General features: G+C 38.6%; 1 protein-coding gene across 1 annotated transcript; it reads left to right on the plus strand.

The window, feature by feature from the left end:
* Nucleotides 1–384: 384 nt before the first annotated feature.
* On the plus strand, nucleotides 385–17798 carry LOC102135772 (uncharacterized). The gene is given in 5 exon segments (XM_015440428.4): nucleotides 385–537; nucleotides 11319–11445; nucleotides 11922–12020; nucleotides 15820–17365; nucleotides 17367–17798. Coding segments are annotated over 5 exon segments (1866 nt in total). The 5' UTR covers nucleotides 385–534; the 3' UTR covers nucleotides 17458–17798.
* The last annotated feature ends 4025 nt before the right edge of the window (nucleotides 17799–21823 follow it).

Below are 21823 nucleotides of genomic sequence, written 5' to 3' on the forward strand. Positions count from 1 at the left end.
TCAGACGATTGCCTGATCGAAGGACCAGAATACAGGGAGGTCATAAAATCTAAAATTTTAGAACAATTGTTGTTATACTTTGTTCATTTGTGAATAGCCATACAATATATTATTTTTGAATGCATATAACTTGATACACGAGGTTAAGGGCAAATACCCTCTGGTGTGGGCCTGACTCAGCTCAGGAAGGAAGCCCTGTCTGAAAAGGCTGCAGCCTAGGCTGTCACTCTTTCTTCTTTCAGCCCAGCATCCAATCACATCTTCTGTCACTCACGGCCTGAAAAGACGTGCCTTAAATATTATCCAATCAGAGACGCTGGGCTGGGAACCGTCCAATCAGGAACGCAGCTGGAGCAGACAGGGCGGCTTCCGGGATGTGGCGGGGCCTTTGTCTCTCGCTGCAGCCTGTGCTCCAGGTCTTGTCTTCTCTGTTCTGTGTCCTCTGCTCCTAGAGGCCCAGCCTCTGTGTCCCTGTAACCTGCAGGTATTGGGTGATCCACAACTAAGACGCTGGGACCCCCTGGAAGCCTAGAAATGGTGAGAGTGCCGGGTGCGCCATCCCGAGAGGGGAAAGGGGTTGGTTGAAACCGGTGGGAAGCGGCTGTGGCGGGACTCGGGCCTCCCTGTAGTCCGCTCCACAATCTGCGCTCGGAGTTCTTTTTGCCCAGCTCGGCCCTAGTCCCCTTCAGCCATAAGATGGCGGCTGCGCTGACAGCCGTGCCCGGGCGTCCTGTCTCTTCCGTGCACAGTGACTGTGCCCTGGACTGGAGCCCTCTCTGGGCAGCTCTGCATCCTCAGCACCGCGTCTCTCCTTGATTGAGCAAGGCCCACGGGAGGGTCGTCAGGGGAGAATCCTGACTCGGGGTGCGGGTTCATGAATGGGAAGAGCTTTGGTCTTTGGGGTTCCCAGTTCCTCTTTCTTTTCTATTAAAAATGTATGGGGGGACGGGCGCTGTGGCTCACGCCTATAGTTTCAGCACTTTGGGAAGCCGAGGTGGGCGGATCATCTGAGGTCAGGAGTTCAAGACCATCCTGGCCCACATGGTGAAACCCCGTCTCAATTAAAAAAAAAAACACACACACACACACACACACACAAATTAGCCGGGCGTCATGGCTTGCGCCTACAATCCCAGCTACTCAGGAGGCTGAGGCAGGAGAATCGCTTGAACCCGGGAGGCGGAGGTTGCAGTGAGCCGAGATCGCGCTACTGCACTCCAGCCTGGGCAAGAGGAGCGAAACTCCGTCTCAAAAAAAAAAAAAAAAAAAAGTATAGGAGTCACCGCAAAAGTATTAAAGAACTTAAAAAGTGGTTCAAGTATTGTAGAGCACTCAGCTATGGCTTGTAGTTTGTGGTCCATGGGAGGCTTGAATAAAAGACTTTTATAAGGTGCATGATGAAGAACATCAAATTTAGTAATTGGTTAGGTACAGTTATGTAGTCTCTTAATTTGTACGATCGTGTTGGCAATTTTCAGGTTATGTAATCAGAGTTTAATTGGCAGTTTATAGTTGGTTAAGCCTGAATTTTGTTTTCCCCGATGTGGTAATTTACTAAAAAATACATTATTAGTTAGATTTTTTTTAAAAAGGAGGACCCCAGGGACTAGAGCCACCTCAGTCTAATTGCCTGCCACTGAATTATTTGCACAGTCCACAGGGTACTTCTTTTCCCCTGCATTTTTCACACGTGTCTCAAGCAGGGTCTCAAATCTAGTTCTTACTCCGTGTTCTTCCAGATTAACTCTGATTTACAGTAAAATACTAAATTTCCAGTGTCGTTGACATTCCCAAATGCCACCTTCCCCTCCCTGATACACATAATCAATTATTTATCCTTTGTTGTACATTTTATTATATTTCAATTAATAATTCTTTGACAAACCATTGGATGGCACTATTGAAAACATTGTCTTCTGTTTGTAAATATTTCCCATGAGAAGAAAGCGAATAATAATCCCTGACACTATATGGTAAAAAAATCTCTGTGTCTCTTCCTTTTATCTTCCCTAGGCACAGAATTCCTATCAGAATGGTGTTGGGTCAAGGTTTCCATTTGGAAACTTTATGGGGTGATGGATCATCAGCCACTCTTCAGTTTTTTCCTGGTCCTGGGTTTTCAGTACTGTCTGGGGATAAACCAAGATGCCCACCACGGTGGATCTGTTGGCTAGAGTGTCTAGTGAATATCAGCTCCTGGGTCATTTTCTCTCACAGGACAACCTGAGGTATGAAGTGTATCCCATCAAGGGAGCAGGTAGATACCCTGGGTGTGAGTGCAGTCTCCTGGTGTATTCTTCCTTTGAAAAGCTAACTCCTTGAGACATTAAGATTGACTTCACCCGGCTGGGCGCGGTGGCTCACACCTGTAATCCCAGCACTTTGGGAGGCCGAGGTGGGCGGATCACGAGGTCAGGAGTTTGAGACAAGCATGGCCAATATAGTGAAACCCCGTCTCTACTAAAAATATAAAAATTAGCCAGGCATGGTGGCACACACCTGTAATCCCAGCTACTAGGGAGGCTGAGGCAGAAGAATTGCTTGAACCCGGGAGGCAGAGGTTGCAGTGAGCCGAGATCGCACCACTGCACTCTAGCCTGGGCGAAAGAGCGAGACTGTATTTAAAAAAAAAAAAAAAAAGATTGACTTCACCCAACCCAGCTTCTATTTCTTTTTTTTTTTTTTTTTTTTTTTGAGACGGAGTCTCGGTCTGTCGCCCAGGCTGGAGTGCAGTGGCATGATCTCAGCTCACTGCAAGCTCCGCCTCCCGGGTTCACGCCATTCTCCTGCCTCAGCCTCCCGAGTAGCTGGGACTACAGGCGCCCACCGCCTCGCCCGGCTAGTTTTTTGTATTTTTTAGTAGAGACGGGGTTTCACTGGGTTATCCAGGATGGTCTCGATCTCCTGACCTCGTGATCCGCCGGTCTCGGCCTCCCAAAGTGCTGGGATTACAGGCTTGAGCCACCGCGCCCGGCCCAGCTTCTATTTCTTGGAGACACATTGCTGGTCAGCCAGTCAGATGCTGATATTGAGAGAAAAATGCAGAAATAATTTTTACCCCCTGGATTCTCTAAGATTTGTGAAAGAACAAATAGTATCCCAAAAGACAGAAAAAAGTCACCCCAGTGAGATGGTGCAAGAACTTGCAAAGTAAAATGCACTTGGGGCAGTCACTGGGGTATAGTGCAGTGTCTCTTGAGAGGCTGGTCATTGAGAACTTTAGTGAGCAGGAGTGGGTGGGAGAATCTTTCAAGTGATTGAGTGGCCTGACTTGACACATAGGTCAGACACATGTGTTTTCTAATCAGCACTGTCACTCCATGGGTTTGTCACCTTGAAAAGATTTGTTCGCTTATTTTGACTTCAGCTTCTTTTAATTGTAAATTGCATTTAATTAGTGAAGTTTAAAAGGCACAAAAATATTTGCATAGGGTGTGAAAGAAGAGGGTTTTAGAAAAAAAATTAAACTCTGATCATATATTCCATTTGTTAAGAATTCTCATTTACCTTTTCCTTTGTCAGTGTGAGTTTAAAATTTTTCTCAGGTGTGCTTATGGCTGGGTGATTCTAAACAGAATTCCAAGTCTTAGCTTTTAGAATGTTATCAAGAAGAAAATTAGGAAAAATCTCTCTTCCATTTTGGCTGTAGAAAATAAATAGATTTCCACAAGAGAATGTGGTGTATAATTGGTGAGTTACATAGATTCATGAAAACATCAATTTCTCTTTTTGCAGGGTAAAGTTGTGACAGTGAATATTTCTGTCCCATATCCTGTTATCTTGATTTTTAAGTTTCATGCTAAATTTTATGAGATGAAACTTGGTACCTCTTAGAAGGTACCTCTTAGAAGTGTTCCCATGACTAATTGTTTACTACATGATTTTTAATAGAAATAATAAAATAATATGTTTATTGTTGAAAAGGAATAGGTGCTTTTGCTTTTCTAATTGAGGTATAAAATGTAAGCACCAAAAATTTTCTTTTTTTATATGAACACAATGTTTGAGTGATTTCATTGGAGTTTTCAGTTTTAAAAACCAAGGGAATAAATCTGATGTGGAAATTAAAGCTTGAACCCAGTGACTGCAACGTAAGGCTAATATTAAGCCTACAATAAAAGGTTATTAAACGCCCAGTTAGTTCTTTCTGGGGAGCCTCCCCTGCAGATGTCCCAGCCTGCTCACCCCAGCCATGGAAGAAGTCTTTATCCTAAGAGAATCTCCAAAGCCCTGGAAAGCTGGGGCCCCACCGGCAAATGCAGTTAAGGTTAAGATGAAAGGAAACTGGGAGTCTTACTGATGAGAAACTTTTTTATTGTTTTGAGGCACTTTCTAGACTTTGTAAAATAAAACAAAGTTAGATTTGTGTAAAAAAAAAAAAAAAAAAAAAGAATTCCAGCGGAATATTGCAACAGGAGGAAGTACCAACTATATAATCTTTATGGCTTGCAAAGTTTAAGCAGACAAAGGCTTTGTTTCCTAGGGAGGCGCATAAAAGTTTAGAAGAAAGGTGGGAGGGGAATGGCAAATGGAGAGGGAAAAAAATCAGATTTTAGATCAGAGAATGTTTTACCCTGAAGTCAGCATGTTTGTAGGAGGGACATAAAATGGGGTTGTATGTTGACTCACACTCAGGGTAGCTCAAAGTTCAGGAGCCTGTGGGAAAAAAAATAAAGTTAAGTGACATTTGATTAAGAAGTATTTTATTTCTGTGCATGGTGGCTCATGCCTGTAATCCTAGCACTTTGGGAGGCTGAGGTGGGCACTTTACCTGAGGTCAGGAGTTTGAGACCAGCCTGACCAACACAAAGAAACCCTGTCTCTACTAAAAATACAAAATTAGCTAGGCATGGTGGTACATGCCTGTAATCCCAGCTACTCGGGAGGCTGAGGCAGGAGAATCCCTTGAACCCAGGAGGCGGAGGTTGTGGTGAGCCGATATTGTGCCATTGCACTCTGTCTCAAAAAAAATAAAAATTAAAAAAATAAATAAAGTATTTTATTTAGACCAGTGAAGACAAATTCCAACACCTACTCAAAAATTCAGCTGATTTTTTAATGAGAAAAGGAAGAAAATGTGTAGAGTATATATCTGGCTATGTGATAGGTAAGAAAAGGGAGCACCTTCTAAGTCATAAATAAAGAAGGGTGTTTCTGACCGGGTATGGTGGCTCACGCCTGTAATCCCAACACTTTGGGAGGCCGAGGCGTGAGGATCATGATGTCAGGAGTTCAACACCAGCCTGGCCAAAATGGTGAAACCCTGTCTCTACTAAAAATACAAAAATTAGCCGGGCGTGGTGGTATGTGCCTGTAGTCCCAGCTACTTGGGAGGCTGAGGCAGAAGAATCTCTTGAAGCGGGAGGCGGAGTTTGCAGTGAGCCGAGATCGTGCCACTACACTCCACCCTGGAGACAGAGCAAGACTCCGTCTGAGGGGGAAAAAAAAAAAGTGTTTCTTTTCATAAACTGTTGCTGGAGCACACAAAGGATGAATGTTATTAATCACAGCTATTTTCCAGGATTATGTATGTGTTTCATTTTTCCCCACTTCTTTATTCTCTACATTACTTTCATTTGACTTTTTCTGGGTTGTGTCTTTTATAATACCAGTAAACATAACTACAATATTTGCTGAGTTCTGCGAGTAGCTCTATCAAATTATTGAACTAGAGGGAGGTTATGGGAATCCCCACATTTTAAACTACTAGTAGCTCAGAAGCATAGATTGGCCTATGGAGTTTGTGACTGGCATCTGTAATGAGGACAATGTTGTGGGACCGAACCCTGAATCAGGGTCTGTGCTGACTCTGGGTGGTGTCAGAATTCAAATTTCAGATAATTAGTAGGTATTGGAGAATTGCTTAGTGTTCAGCAAACTCTACAGATTTGATACCAGAAAAAAGATATCACAGAGGCCTGGCCTCGAATGGAACTCTGGGTGTCTGGGAATGGGAGGCTCTGCTCTCATGTACACAGGCTGTCACACTGCCCATTGTCTTGTGATTCCAGGTCTCCTCACAGGGTGACTGTGGACTGAAAACTTGGAGGAAAGGACCTCTGATGACAGACCCCCTTTTCTTGCAGCTGCCACCACAGAAGTCCCACCCACTCACAAACACACACTAGACATTGACGTATCCACATCCCTCTCAAGACTAGTCATCATCCTTGGGACTTTTACCACATCATTGTGGATCCTAGTGTTTCTTGCCAAAATCCCACAAGAGTGTCTACAAGTCTCCTGGCATATCCCAACCCCCAGACACTGAATCTGCAGCAGCAACCTGTTTTCTCCACCAAGCTAGGGTTCTGGACCACCTGTTCATAATCCCATTTGCCTGCACAGGCACAAATAAATCAGAGTACAGCCCCACTGGGACCGCTATCTATATGTAGCAAAAACCTACAATCCTTCCACCTACATTGCACTTTTCCCCACCCATGAAGTTTTTTTCTTTTAACTTTTGATTTTGGTTCAGGGATACATGTGCAGGTTTCTTATATAGGTAAAATTGTGTCACGGGGGTTTGGTGTCGATTATTTTGTCACAGAGGTACTAAGCATAACACCAAACAAATATTTATTCAAATTCTCCTTGTCATCTCAGCCTCCACCCTTACTAGGCCTCGTTGTCTGTTGTTTCTTTTTTTGTGTACATGTTGTTATTGAGCTCTTACTTTTTTTTTTTTTTTTTTTTTTTTTTTTTTGAGATAGAGCCTTGCTCTGTCGCCCAGGCTGGAGTACAGTGACAGCATTCACTAGACAAAAACTCTGATCTCTTTTTTTTTTTTTTGAGACAGAGTCTTGCTCTGTCACCCAGGCTGGAGTGTAATCGCACGATCTCAGCTCACTGCAACCTCTGCCTCCCAGGTTCAAGCAATTCTTCTGCTTCAGCTTCCCAACTAGCTGGGACTCCAGGTGCACACCACCACACCTGGCTAATTTTTGTATTTTTAGTAGAGACAGGGCCTCACCATCTTGGCCAGGCTGGTCTCGAACTCCTGACCTTGTGATCCTCCCACCTCAGCCTCCAAAAGTGCTGGGATTACAGGCATGAGTCACTGCACCCAGCCTATTTCTATTTCTTTTACCTTGCTAAGAATACATATATATCTTATAATAAAATTACCCTAGAAAACCTTAAAATATTTCTTTAAATTTCTGATTAGTATATGTTGTAAAATTGAGGGAGCAGTGGCTTAAAAAGATTAAAATTACACAAACTCTGGGATTTAAGTTTCTGTTAGGTAAGCTTAGGCAAAACAGAACTGGAAATACCCCAGTGGCATAGAGAACAGAATTCTACACAGAGTCCTCTCCGTGCCCCAGTTCTGTTTAGATTTAACCTATTTGGAGGCCTTATTTAGGTCTGGCCCCACGCTGGAGTCTTGCCTCACACAATTTGTTAGAAGAAATCAGAGTTTTGGGCCAGGCGCGGTGGCTCACGCCTGTAATCCCAGCACTTTGGGAGGCCAAGGTGGGCAGATCATAACGTCAGGAGTTTGAGACCAGCCTGACCAACATAGTGAAACCCAATCTCTACTAAAAAAAAAATACAAAAATTACCCTGGTGTGCTAGTGTGCACCTGTAATCCCAGTTACTTGGGAGGCTGAGGCAGGAGAGTCTCTTGAACCCAGGAGGTGGAGGTTGCAGTGAGCTGAGATCATGCCATTGCACTCCAGCCTGGGTGACAGGGCAAGACTCCGTCTCAAAAAAAAAAAAAAGAAGACGACAAGATCAGAGTTTTTGTCTGGTGAATCCTGCTGCCTTTCTAGAGCTGGTGCTCACAATCTCCTAAAACCCCAAAACAGATAAATGGTAAAAATAAAGTATGTATTTTAGGGTCTTAATTTTTAATTTTTTTATTAAAACCAGTGCTTGCAGTTCTACATTGTTTAACAACTTGTTTTCTACTTTTGCAAATCCAGTAGTTGCTCTGCAAGTCACATAAAATTAAATATAAATATGGTAAAAACTTCTCTAAAATACATTAAACCTTCTTTTCTGTATTATTCTTATCTGTCTACATTTAGCTTTTCTTCTATGCAATTAAAAAAAAAATGACAGAGAAACAAGAAGAAATAGAAAGGCTGGGCTCTTTATTTAAGTCCTAAGAATTATTAAACAATAACAGCTTTCAGAGTGTTATGATGATGAAATCACGTAATGTGTTATTGCCAACACAGTGCTCTTTAACATCCTTTTGAGTACATAGTTCCCACTTAATGTATCTTGCATTAGTACATGTGTACATGTTGTTGCCAAATGCAGGCTTATTCAGACATTGCTGCCTTCTGTTTCCTCTGTAAACTTTAATGAACCAGCAAAGAATATGATATTTTAGGATGGAGATGGGTTTTATTTATTTATTTATTTAGAGACAGAGTTTCGCTCTTGCTGCCCAGGCTGGAGTGCAATGGCATGATCTCAGCCCACCACAACCTCTGCCTCCCGGGTTCAAGTGATTCTCCTGCCTCAGCCCCCCAAGTAGCTGGGATTACAGGCAATCACCACCACATCTGGCTAATTTTTTGTATTTTTAGTAGAGACTGGGTTTCTCCATGTTGGTCAGGCTGGTCTCAAACTCTCAACCTCATGTGATCCGCCTGCCTCGGCCTCCCAAAGTGCTGAGATTACAGACATGAGCCACCGCGCCTGGCGGAGATGTGTTGTCTTTATTTGTACCAGAAGTATTTGGTTGTGACAAGAGTGCTGAGTGTAAGGGACCCTGTGCTGTGTCTGCTTTCTCTAATGCTAATAATGAGCCCAGGGGGAGCAACATCAACATTGACAGGGGACTTGTTTAAAATCCCATTCATGGACCCTTTCCAAACCTGCAGAATCACATTACATAGAATGAAGTCAAAATTACCAAGTGATTTATAAGCTCATTAAGGCTTGAGAGGCAATGCTTAGCTAAGTGGTTATCAGCCCAGGCTTCTCATTAGGATTCCATGGCCAGTTTGCAGAAACCTCTTTACTTGTGCCCTTTCCATGTATTCTGTTTATTGTTCTGGGGGAAAGCATCCATGTTGTAGTAATGAAGTGCTTCATGTGACTCTTAAATTGAGGCCAGAATCAAGTATGAGGTGTTCCAGGTACATTGATGTGTTAAGTTCTACCTTTGCACTAAAGGGTGGCCACAGGACTGTTTCTGTTTGGGTTTGGTAGGGACAGGGCAATGTGGCCCATATTTTCTTTTCCTTTCCTTTTTTTTTTTTTTTTTTTTGAGATGGAGTTTCACTGGAGTGCAGTGGTGCGATCTCAGCTCTCTGCAACCTCTGCCTCCTAGGTTCAAGCGATTCCCCTGCTTCAGCCTCCCTAGTAGTTGGGACTACAGGCGCATGCCCCTACGCCTGGCTAATTTTTTGTATTTTTAGTAGAAACGGTGTTTCATTGTGTTAGCCAGGATGGTCTCGATCTTCTGACCTCATGATCTGCCTGCCTCGGCCTCCCAAAGTACTGGGATTACAGGAGTGAGCCACCAACCCCAGCCATGGCCCATATTTTCATTATTGTAGCAGAAATTGCTGGTGTCTGTGACAGGGGAGGGCACCTGAGAACAGGAAAAGTGAAATGTATTTTGATCTCCATGGAGCAGCTCATTGTTCCTGAATCTCTTCCGTTATAAAGGACAGAAATGAGTGAGCTTTTTTTGCCGGTCTTGATCCTTCTGCCTGTGGGTCTCATGGTAGCAGATAAGCAGGTGATGCTGACATCTTTAAAGACATATTCTCAACATGCAGCTGTAATTTGTTCGAAGAATCTCATCTGAAAAGGATTCCCAGAAAAGGAGAAAGAAGAAAAAATGGCTTTTTTTTTTTTTAAGCAAAACATAGATCAAGAGCTGTGTCCACTGTGCCTCCTAGAATGCCATGCAAATCATTACTTCTCTATTGTATTATTCCTCCGTAAAGAGTTTATTTTAACTACTTTTAAAACATTTTGTGATAGTCAAGGGTGTCTGAAAAATATTTGTTTCTATATACCAGAGCCCTTTCTACATTCTTCACATTGTGGCTTCTTATATGCCATGCAGAATTCCTACCACGAATTTATAATCTGCACTATTTAAAATGTTCCCTTTGTCACTGTTGAACATGAAAAGGTGTGGATACTCAAGATTTCTATTGGCGGAAAGCTGGAGTCATTTGTAAAGATGCAAAACATGTAATGTTGAGGTTCCATCTGTATTCTCCATTACCTCTATGCAAAACAGAATCAAGGAAATGCTTAGTTAAACAAGATGACATTACCCAGAAAGTTCTAAACAAAAATTGTCAGGAGATACCTGCTCTCTAGGGTGCTAAAGAAAGATGACTTAAAATTGTTATTACAAATTATAGAACAGGGAAGATATCTGTATCCTGAACTTTGCATAAAACTGATTTTTTAATGTTAAAATTCAGACTGTAATTTAGTTTTGGAGGGGCAGTATCACAGCCATGATGCTGTGTCATTCCGTGTGCATCAGCACATCATAAAAATTTGTCCTAGTGTAGTTCATGTTAACGATTCACTTGGTTAAAGAGTTCTCTGACAGATTTTGTCACTATAGTTAATTTTTTTCTCTTCATTATTATCTTAATGCAGCTAATATACATAAACCATCACAGTTAATCTAGCAGCTGCCCTTTTTTCCTAGTTTTTTGGGAGTTTTTTTGTTTGTTTGTTTTTGTTTTTGTTTTTGTTTTTTGTTTTTTGTTTTTGCATATATCTGTCTTTGGAAAGTCAAAGCTCTTATCTTTGTTTACAGGCCAGAAAAATTAGGAAAAACACAGGACTCTTCCCCTTACTGGATGTTTGACAAAATATTATTCTTGACCAAAAACATTGACCTTACTGGTGAGCTTGTTAGAAATTCAGACAATCAGACTTTATTCCAGATCATCTGAAAAAACAACCTGCGTTAACAAGTTCTCCAGTTTATTGTACACATTAAAATTTTAAAAGTACCTTCTAATTCAACCTGTCTTTTCCATCACAATTCATTCTCTACAATGCATATACAGCACTCAAAAAATATACATTTTTATGCCCTTAATTTTATACTATGTCATCCAGAAAAGTATCATGTATACACTGATATTGTGGATCTTATGCCACTCTCTTTTCTTAGAGTTAAAAAATACATTAGACAATATTTCTAAATAATAGAAAATTATTTTATTTTATAATTTTAGTTCCTCCTATAAGTCAGAAAATTACCTTTACTCTCTCATTTCACCTCGAGTCAAATTAAAAATGCTTTTCGTAACCACTTGGTAATCGTGTGTATGTGTGTGTGTGCGTGTGTATGTGTGTGTATTTTTCAGGGACCATTGACATTTAGGGATGTGGCCATAGAATTCTCTCTGAAGGAGTGGCAATGCCTGGACACTGCACAGCGGAATTTATATAGGAATGTGATGTTAGAGAACTACAGAAACCTGGTCTTCCTGGGTGAGCATAACTTCAATACTCAATTCCTAATATACCCTAAAGGTGTTATTTCTTTTCTTTGTGGAATTTTTTTTGGTAAAGTGTGCTTTGCATACATTAGTTTCAGATCCCTGTTTTCAAGAAAACCTTGAGGATTAATACATGTAGAAAAGAATTTGTTCAAGATGTTTCATTTTTACCTTAACTTTCCAAATTCCTGAGCTAATCTGTATCCTTCACTCTAGATTACTAAATTCCACAAATTTTGTGGCATAAAATATTTTTGCCCATACCTTAAAACGTAATTGCCAACACCAATTTTTGATTCAGTAGTACTGGATAGTAAAACTAAGAACCTACAAATCAAAAATATTTTTTAAGTATTTGGAAATGTCTGTTATAAATTAGTATTTTGGGATTTACTATCTAAGCACATTACTAGATTGGTCATTACAGAAGATGAGCAGGATTTATATTATTTATTTTTAATAAAACAGGTATTGCTGTTTCTAAGCCAGACCTGATCACTTGTCTAGAGCAAGGAAAAGAGGCCTGGAGTATGAAGAGACATGAGATCATGGTGGCCAAATCCCCAGGTAGGTGAAAGTGAAAATGAATACAATAGACAGCAGAGATGAGAGGTCCAAAGGTCAAGGAGAATACCAGTCCTTAAAATGTGGTTTCGGAAACTGTGTTCCAAAGAAAATAGTTTCTCGGAAGCCTGAGGTTTCTTTTTTTTTTTCTTTTCTTTTCTTTTTGTTCTTTTCTTTTCTTCTTCTTTCTTTTTTTTTTTTTTTTTGCCCTCACATGGGGGTATCTTCTACTTTCCCTTTGGTGATCTTCAAGTTTACAGTTAGAGCCAAAGTCCTTTTTGTGGCATATAAGAGACTGCACAGTCTGACTGCTTTTTCATTGTTTTGGGGGACACACAAATATCTGCATAATTTTGAAAAACTCTCTGTTAAACAATTTTTTAAATTCTATTTTTGCATCATTTTTGAAATGTGTGAGTAGTGGTTTCTGCTCCATTGAGGGGGTTTTTTTGTTCATTTTTCTGCACATTCCATCCTGTTTGTATTACTACAGTCTTGAAATAGAGTTTGAAATTATAAAGTATGATGCCCCTATGCTTTGTTCTTTTACCTCAAGATTGCTTTGGCTCTGCAAAGTTTATTGTAGTTTCATGTATGTTTTAGAATTGTATTTTTCATTACTGTAAAAACTGCCACTAGATTTTTTTTTTTTCGCTCTTGTTACCCAGGCTGAAATGCAATGGTATGATCTTGGCTCACTGCAACCTCCACCTCAGGGTTTCTCCATGTTGGTCAGGCTGGTCTCAAACTCCTGACCTCAGGTGATCCACCTGCCTTGGCCTCTCAAAGTGCTAGGATTACAGGTGTGATCACCACGCCTGGCCGCCACTAGAATTTTGATAGGGAGTTTATTGAATCTATAGGTTACTTTGTGTAACATGGCACTTTAACAATATTTATTCTTTCAATCCATAGACATGAAATATTTTAAAATTTATTTGTGTCTTCTCTAGTTTCTTTCTATGATATCTTATATCTTCCAGTGTAAAAATGTTTTACCTCTTTGGGTAAATTTGTTCTCAGAAATTTATTATTTTGATGCTATCATAGATTGTTTTCTTTATCAGATAGTTTGTTTTAAATACATGGAACCATAATTTATACTTGTATGTTAATTTTATATTTTGCTAATTTACTGAGTGTATTTATTAGTTTAGACAGGTTTTAATGTACTATGGTTGATGGTTTTCTATATATAAGATTATATGATCTACAACCAGCAACTTTTACTTATTTGTCTTCAATTTCAATGGCTTTAAAAATTTTTTTTTACTAATTCTGCCACATACTTCCAGTGCTATATTAAAATGGAAGCATTGACAATAGTATTGGGAACGGGTGCTTGATGTCACAAAAATCCTTTGAGAGACAAAGGATCTCTCAGCAAGGCTAGTTTCCTTTCTGCAGAAAGAGTACACTCGCGAACAGTTTTGCCACAAGAATGCACTGAACAAAGGAGACAGGGTCACTTATAACCTGATGTGTTCACCCTACTGCTGTTTCCGGTTTCCACTGGCTACAACGGGACCTCACATTCTGTATTTGTCCCAATTGGCTAGCAACTTAGAACTTTCTAAAAGAGGCAAAGGCAGAGGAGAACAAAGGAAGGAGGGAGCAACTTGTGGAATGCTGAGAAAGGTGAAAACACTTCCAAATAAGGAATATTAACAGGCTATGACCTAATGCTTGCTTGGACCAGTATAAGCATGCCAGGGCAAATATTTAGGCTAAAATGTGGGAGCTAAGAACACAAAGTACATTGATTAGTTTATTATGGCTAGCAGATATCTAAGAATGTTAGCACAGGTCTTTGAATATATTTTGATTCTAAGAGAAGTTACTATTTATTCCTAATTAGATGAGGAGAAAAGTCCCTTTGAAGAGGAACCTCTATTTCACATTTCACAATGAGCACAATATAGTTTTGCATTGGTGTGTATGAATTTGAATGAGCAAACAGCTCTTCAGGTTTTGTTTTGTTTTGTTTTGTTTGTTTGTTTTGAGACGGAGTCTCGCTCTGTCACCAGGCTGGAGTGCAGTGGCACGATCTCGTCTCACTGCAACCTCTGCCTCCTGGGTTCAGGTGATTCCCCTGCCTCAGCCTCCCAAGTAGCTGTGACTACAAGTGTGCACCACCACACCTGGACAATTTTTTTGTATCTTAGTAGAGACAGAGTTTCACCGTATTGGCCAGGCGGGTCTCAAACTCCTGACCTCATGATCCACCTGCCTCATCCTCCCAAAGTGCTTGAATTATAGGCATGAGCCTCCACGCCTGGCCCTCTTCAAGTTTTTATAAAACGGTTTCAGAAGGTTAAGATCTTCTGTTGGGCCCCCAGGGTGATGGGATGCCCTCTGGGTTTATAGTTCAGAGGAGTTGTAGCTTAATCACAAGGCTTCTGGGTCTGCACTAGGGTCTACCTTTAGTTGGTTTGTTTAAGAGGCTTGGGTAGCTGTAACTCCCTTTTTATTTTTGGACAGACTGAATATCCTTCAGGACTTCTATATATAGGGCAGACACTAGCTCAGGTTTCTGCAGTCGAGTCTAATAATGGCAGTGCCAGTATACTTTTTAAACTAATTTCAGGACTATCACAAAATCACACAGTTTCCTTCTGGCTTGCAAAATTTTCATGACAAATTTACTGGTTATCTCATAAGACTATGCTTATAAATGACACATCACTTTTATCTTGCAGCTTTCAGGATTCTCTCCTTGTTTGTGACTTGAAATTGCACTCATGTATGTGTTTGTTAAAAATATCTTTGTATGTATTCTAGTTTGTTGAGCTTCTTCATTTTTACATCATTTTTTCTTACATTAAATTTTTTTTGTATTTTTCACTTCCACAATTTCTGTTTTTTATATTTTTAATATTTTGTTATCCTCATTCTTCTGATTTTCAATAGCTGTCTGTGTTTCTATTTTCCTCATTGAATATTATTCAGGTTTTTAAAACTAATTTGTATATGTTTATTTTTAATGGTAGCTTTCTGAAATTTTTATATTTCTGATGGGGCTATGTTGCCCTAATATTTTGTATACATTGTAATCTTTCATTGAAATTTAGACATTAAAAACAAACTACCTGTAACAATCTTCATATTATAGCTTTGTCCTGGCATAGTCTGAAACCAATGGTCTTGGATAGAGATTCTGAGAGTTTCTCTAACATGTTCTTAGGATGTGTCTTGTCTGGAATTTTTTAGGTTTTTTTAGTTAAAGGAGTTTGTTCATGTTTCTTCTTAATAGTCAGTAATCATTTGCTACAACTATTTCCTGCCTATAGTATTGCAGTCTCTTCGCTACTGTAGCATTTACCTTTGATCTCACCAGACTCAAACTGCCATTCCAATGCCTATACCATTTATTTCAGTACAGAAACCAGTGTCTGGAAAAGTCCCTGGAAATCAGAAATAAAAATGTTTTTGCCACTATTTTTCTTGTCTTTTATAAAAGAAACCAGGAGTTGCCAATTTACTTCTAAAGGCACTCTGTTACATTGGGCAGCAGAAAGAGCTATGTTGTAAATGTAATAAACTGTTTTTTTCCTATGTGGCTCTTTGCATTATGCTCACCTGGGGCACTGCACACACTTAACTCATTTATAAATTTTCCACAGATGTATTTTGGTCAGTATGTTTTTGTTACATTTATATGTCTATGAAGCATTTAGGGCCTATGGTATTTTGCTGTGCCATCTTACTTAATGTAGTTTGTTTAGTTTTATATGTTACATTTGTAAACTGTCTTCATCTAAGTCTAGCAAGTGGAGTAATATGTCATTTTTATTTCTTTCAGTTATGTGTTCTCATTTTGCCCAAGACCTTTGGCCAGAGCAGAATATAAAAGATTCTTTCCAAAAAGCGACACTGAAAAGATATGGAACGTGTAGACATGAGAATTTGCCATTAAGAAAAGGCTGTGAAAGTGTGGATGAGTGTAAGATGCACAAAGGAGGTTATAATGGACTTAACCAATGTCTCACAGCTACCCAGAGCAAAATATTTCAATGTGATAAATATGTAAAAGTCATTCATAAATTTTCAAATTCAAACAGACATAGGATAAGACATACTAAAAAGAAACCTTTCAAATGTAGAGACTGTGGCAAATCATTTCGAATGATTTCATGCCTAACTCAACATAGCAGAATTCATACTAGAGTAAATTCCTACAAATGTGAAGAATGTGGAAAAACCTTTAACTGGTCCTCAACTCTTACTAAACATAAGAGAATTCATACGGGAGAGAAACCCTACAAATGTGAAGAATGTGGTAAAGCTTTTAACCAGTCCTCAAATCTTATTAAACATAAGAAAATTCATACTGGAGAGAAACCCTACAAATGTGAAGAATGTGGCAAAGCTTTTAACCGATCCTCAACTCTTACTACCCATAAGATAATTCATACTGGAGAGAAACCCTACAAATGTAAAGAATGTGGTAAAGCTTTTAACCGATCTTCAACCCTTACTTCCCACAGAAAAATTCATACTGGAGAGAAACCTTACAAATGTGAAGAATGTGGCAAAGCCTTTAAGCAGTCCTCAAACCTAACTACACATAAGATAATTCATACTGGAGAGAAACCCTACAAATGTAAAAAATGTGGAAAAGCCTTTAACCAGTCTGCACACCTTACTACACACAAGATAATTCATACGGGAGAGAAACCCTACAAATGTGAAAAATGTGGAAAAGCCTTTAATCATTTCTCACACCTTACTACACATAAGATAATTCATACTGCAGAGAAACCTTACAAATGTAAAGAATGTGGTAAAGCTTTTAAACACTCTTCCACCCTTACTAAACATAAGATAATTCATACTGGAGAGAAGCCCTACAAATGTAAAGAATGTGGAAAAGCTTTCAACCAATCCTCAAAACTTACTGAACATAAGAAAATTCATACTGGAGAGAAACCCTATGAATGTGAAAAATGTGGCAAAGCTTTTAACCAGTCCTCAAATCTTACTAGACATAAGAAAATTCATACTGAAGAGAAACCTTACAAATGTGAAGAATGTGGCAAAGGTTTTAAATGGCCCTCAACCCTTACTATCCATAAGGTAATTCATACTGGAGAGAAACCATACAAATGTGAAGAATGTGGCAAAGCTTTTAACCAATCCTCAAAACTTACTAAACATAAGAAAATTCATACTGGAGAGAAACCCTACACATGTGAAGAATGTGGCAAAGCCTTTAACCAGTCCTCAAACCTTACTAAACATAAGAGAATTCATACTGGAGAAAAACCTTACAAATGTGAAGAATGTGACAAAGCTTTTAAATGGTCCTCAGTCCTTACTAAACATAAGATAATTCATACCGGAGAAAAATTACAAATGTGAAAATTATGGCAAAGCTTTTAAGCAATTCACAAGTCTTATTAAACATAAGAAAATTTATACTGGAGAGAAACCCTACTAACCTGAAAGATATGACAATAATTTTGACACCACCTCAAACTTACAAGCATAAAAGTAATCATACTGGTGAGAAATTCTAAAAATGTGAAGAATGTGACAGTCTTTAAATGGTTGTCACACTTTATTTTAGGTAAGATAATTCATACTGGAACAAACTACAAGTGCGAACAATGTGGCAAAGCTTAATTTATGCTCATACCTTATTGCACAGAAAAGAATTTATACTTGAGAAAAATTATACAAATATAAAGAGTGTGGAAAAGCCATTAATATCTGCTCACATTCAGCATCAGAAAGTTAATACTTAATAAAAGCATTATAAATGCAATTACTGTCCAAAAAGCATTCAGAAAATATAAGCCTTTAATGTGAAAAAGAGTAATCATTTTGAAGACAAACACTGCAAATATAAAGAGGGTTGTAGTACCTTGTATCACAAATCTTATTGTACTGATTTTGTACTAGAGGAAACCCCTGAAGCAGTCGCTTAAACTTTGTTTAACATCAGAGAATATTTTTTTTTGAGATGGAGTTTCGCTGGTTATCCAGGCTGGAGTGTAATGGCGTGATCTCGGCTCCCCGCAACATCTGCCTCCCAGGTTCAAGCGATTCTCCTGCTCCAGCCTCCCGAGTAACTGGGATTACAGGCATGTGCCACCATGCCTGGATAATTTTGTATTTTTGGAAGAGACGGGGTTTCTCCATGTTGGTCAGGCTCATCTCAAACTCCTGATCTCAGGTGATCCGCCCACCTCAGCCTCTCAAAGTGCTGGGATTACAGGCGTGAGCCACAACACCTGGCCAACATCAGAGAATTTATATTTGAGAAAAACCCTGCAAATGTAACAAATTTTGAAAGACCTTTTCAAAAACTACAGCTTAAAAAGCAGCAGAGGATTCATACTAAAATATATTTTTGCAGATGCAGTAGATATAAAAATATATTTAATCCGAAGTTTATGTAAATATCAGAGGATTCACAGTAGAAATATCTAAGGCGCTGGCACTTCAGACACTACACTAAATCAGAGTGCTGAGTATAGAAAATAATCCAAAACTAAATTTGGTGGACAAATTATTTGTATATAACTTTAAAAGAAGTAGAACATTTTTTGCAGAGTTTTCATTACATTCAAAGTATACTTTTTTTCCTTAAAAAAATTACAGGTTTTTTGAAAAGCAAATAATCATGTAATTCAATTTTCAAATTACTTCATGCTCTTTCTTCTTCATTGCTATTATATTCACATGTGAAAGCATGTGATCACTTGTTGCTGCATCAAAGACATGAGTTTTTTTTTTTATTAGGTGGTCAGTATTTATGACCTTTTCTATTAAAGAATAAGAACATTAGGCTGGGTGTGGTGGTTCACGCCTGTAATCCCAGCACTTTGGGAAGCCGAGACGGGCAGATCATGAGGTCAGGAGTTTGAGACCAACCTGGCCAATATGGTGAAACTCCATCTACTAAAAACAAAAATTAGCTGTGCACTGTGGTGCACACCTGTAATCCCAGCTACTGGGGAAGTTGAGGCAGGAGAATCACTTGAACCCAAAAGGCGGAGGTTGCAGTGAGCCGAGATCGCACCACTCCGCTGTAACCTGGGCAACAGCAAGACTCGGTCTCAAAAAAAAAAAAAAGAAAAATACACTATTCTTATGTACGCTCCAGCCTGGGTGACAGGACGAGACTCCATCTCAAAAAAAAAAAAAAAAGAACAAGAACATTAAAATGTAAGATGCGTGATGAAAATCTAAGTGGTGGGGCTCTTTGTGGTTAAAATAATATTGAGTGATATATGAGGTAGTTGTTCAGAGTAATATTCTTCTGCATTATAGTGAATGAAAAACATTTTTAGTTTTAGTTAAAATTAGTAATATTTTACTAATTATATTTCTCTGTAATAAAATGCAGTACATTTTAAATTTGTCAGATTACATGTAAACTTAGTTTTTTAATTAAACTTTTTTAACATTATGACCATTGTGCATTCAGCGATGCGTTATTATGCCACTAAGTTTAACCTATCTAGCTTACTCAAGAATGTAGTTAAAAGATGGTTACAGTGTTCAATTTGGTAAGGTAATGAACTAACATCTCTTTTACCAGTGACTTTAAACTGCAAATTGGTTAAAGAATATTGTTCTTGTAGGTTAAATTTTTATTCTTTTTTTTCTTATATGACCTTATTTTTGTAAATTTTTGTGGGTATATAGTATGTGTATATATTTATGCCATATATAGAATATTTTGATACAGGTGTATAATATGTAATAATCACATCAGGGTAAGTGAAGTATCCATCACCTCCAGCATTTATCCTTTGTATTACAAACCTATTCTACACATTTAGTTATTTTGAATAGTGCAATTGTTTTTGGTGACAGGGTCATTTTATGGTCATAATAAGAATTGTATAGAAGTATTCATAAAATCCATACATTTCTGAATTCTGAATAAACATTTAAAAATTTGTTAATTTTTTTTTTAAACATGTGGCCTTTCTGCCTGCAAACATACAGACTCTTAATTTTTATTTACATAGAAGTAAAATACACATATATTACTCTAAAGATAAACCTTAGGGGTAAGAAAATTATAAAGTATGTGTGTTTTGTGAATATGAATTTGTACCTATATTCAGAAGAAAACAATATTGGAGCAAAACAAATCATCTTAATAATTGGCTGTGTGTGGTGGCTCACGCCTGTAATCCCATCACTTTGGGAGGTTGAGGCAGGTGGATCACCTGAGGTCAGGAGTTTGAGACCAGTCTGACCAATATGGTGAAACCCCATCTCTACTAAAAATACAAAAATTAGCTGGGTGTGGTGGTGTACACCTCTAGTCCCAGTTATTCAAGAGGCTGAGACAGGAGAATTGCTTGAACCCAGGAGGTGGAGTTTGCAGTGAACTGAGATTATGCCAATGCACTCCAGCCTGGGTGAAAGAGTAAGACTCATCTCTAAAATAAGAATAATAATAATAAGGTAGTTTACTAGAAACCTGAATACCTCAAAAATGCTGAAAACAAATGTATACTCTGCTTTATGTTGAATTTATTACTGTAATATATCATGGCTTATGGTTCAGAATCTTCTCATGCAAATATTTTTGTTTTGACTTGCCTGGTACGTATGCTGGACCTATAATTTTCTTTTTATAATTATTTTTATAGTTGATGAGGCATTATTATGTGAGTTTGTCAGGGATTATAATGCTTTTATAAAATTTAGTAGTGCACACAAAATAATGTTTAGATGTAATTCCAAAATTAGTGTATTAAGTTATATTTTATGTTCTTAGAACATTTCATTTCTTCTTTTAATTGAAGTACTCTATTTAATCTGCTTTTCTTTAGTTGTTGTTCTTTTCACTTTTTATAATTGAAATAACTATATTTATTTATTGAGCCAATTTTTTTTCAGGTAAGTACTAAGGATGCTTTATAAGTCATGAGGATGTTTTTATATATAAATATAGCAAACAAACATGAGAGTGCTTGCTGTGTAACAGATGCTCCATAACAAGCTATAAATATTCCTGCTGAGGTTAGTTTGTAGCTTCAAGTCAGAGATGGAAAATATCAATGGTGAAAAAATAATATTGATTCTTCATGTTAAGAAGACATTTTTTCCAGGTTACAAAGCTGACTCTTGCTGAATTTAAAGAGAAATTCTGCTTCCTTTTTTTTTTTTATTATTATTATTGTACTTTTAAATTCTAGGGTACATGTGCACAACATGCAGGTTTGTTACATATGAATACATGTGCCATGTTGGTGTGCTGCACCCATTAACTCGTCATTTACATTAGGTATATCTCCTAATGCTATCCCTCCCCCACACACACAATAGGACCCGGTGTATGACGATCCCCTTCCTGTGTCCGAGTGATCTCATTGTTCAATTCCCCCTATGAGTGAGAACATGCGGTATTTGGTTTTCTGTTCTTGCAATAGTTTGCTGAGAATGATGGTTTCCAGCTGCATCCATGTCCCAACAAAGGACACGAACTCATCCTTTTTTATGGCTGCATAGTATTCCATGGTGTATATGTGCCACATTTTCTTAATCCAGTCTATCACTGATGGACATTTGGGTTGATTCCAAGTCTTTGCTATTGTGAATAGTGCCGCAATAAACATATATGTGCATGTGTCTTTATAGCAGCATGACTTATAATCCTTTGGGTATATCCCCAGTAATGGGATGGCTGGGTCAAATGGTGTTTCTAGTTCTAGATCCTTGAGGAATCGCCACAGTGTTTTCCACAATGGTTGAACTAGTTTACAGTCCCACCAACAGTGTAAAAGTGTTCCTATTTCTCCACATCCTCTCCAGCACCTGTTGTTTCCTTATTTTTT

The sequence above is a fragment of the Macaca fascicularis genome, chromosome 19 (genome assembly GCF_037993035.2).
Source record: "Macaca fascicularis isolate 582-1 chromosome 19, T2T-MFA8v1.1".
NCBI classification, from domain to species: Eukaryota; Metazoa; Chordata; class Mammalia; order Primates; family Cercopithecidae; genus Macaca; species Macaca fascicularis.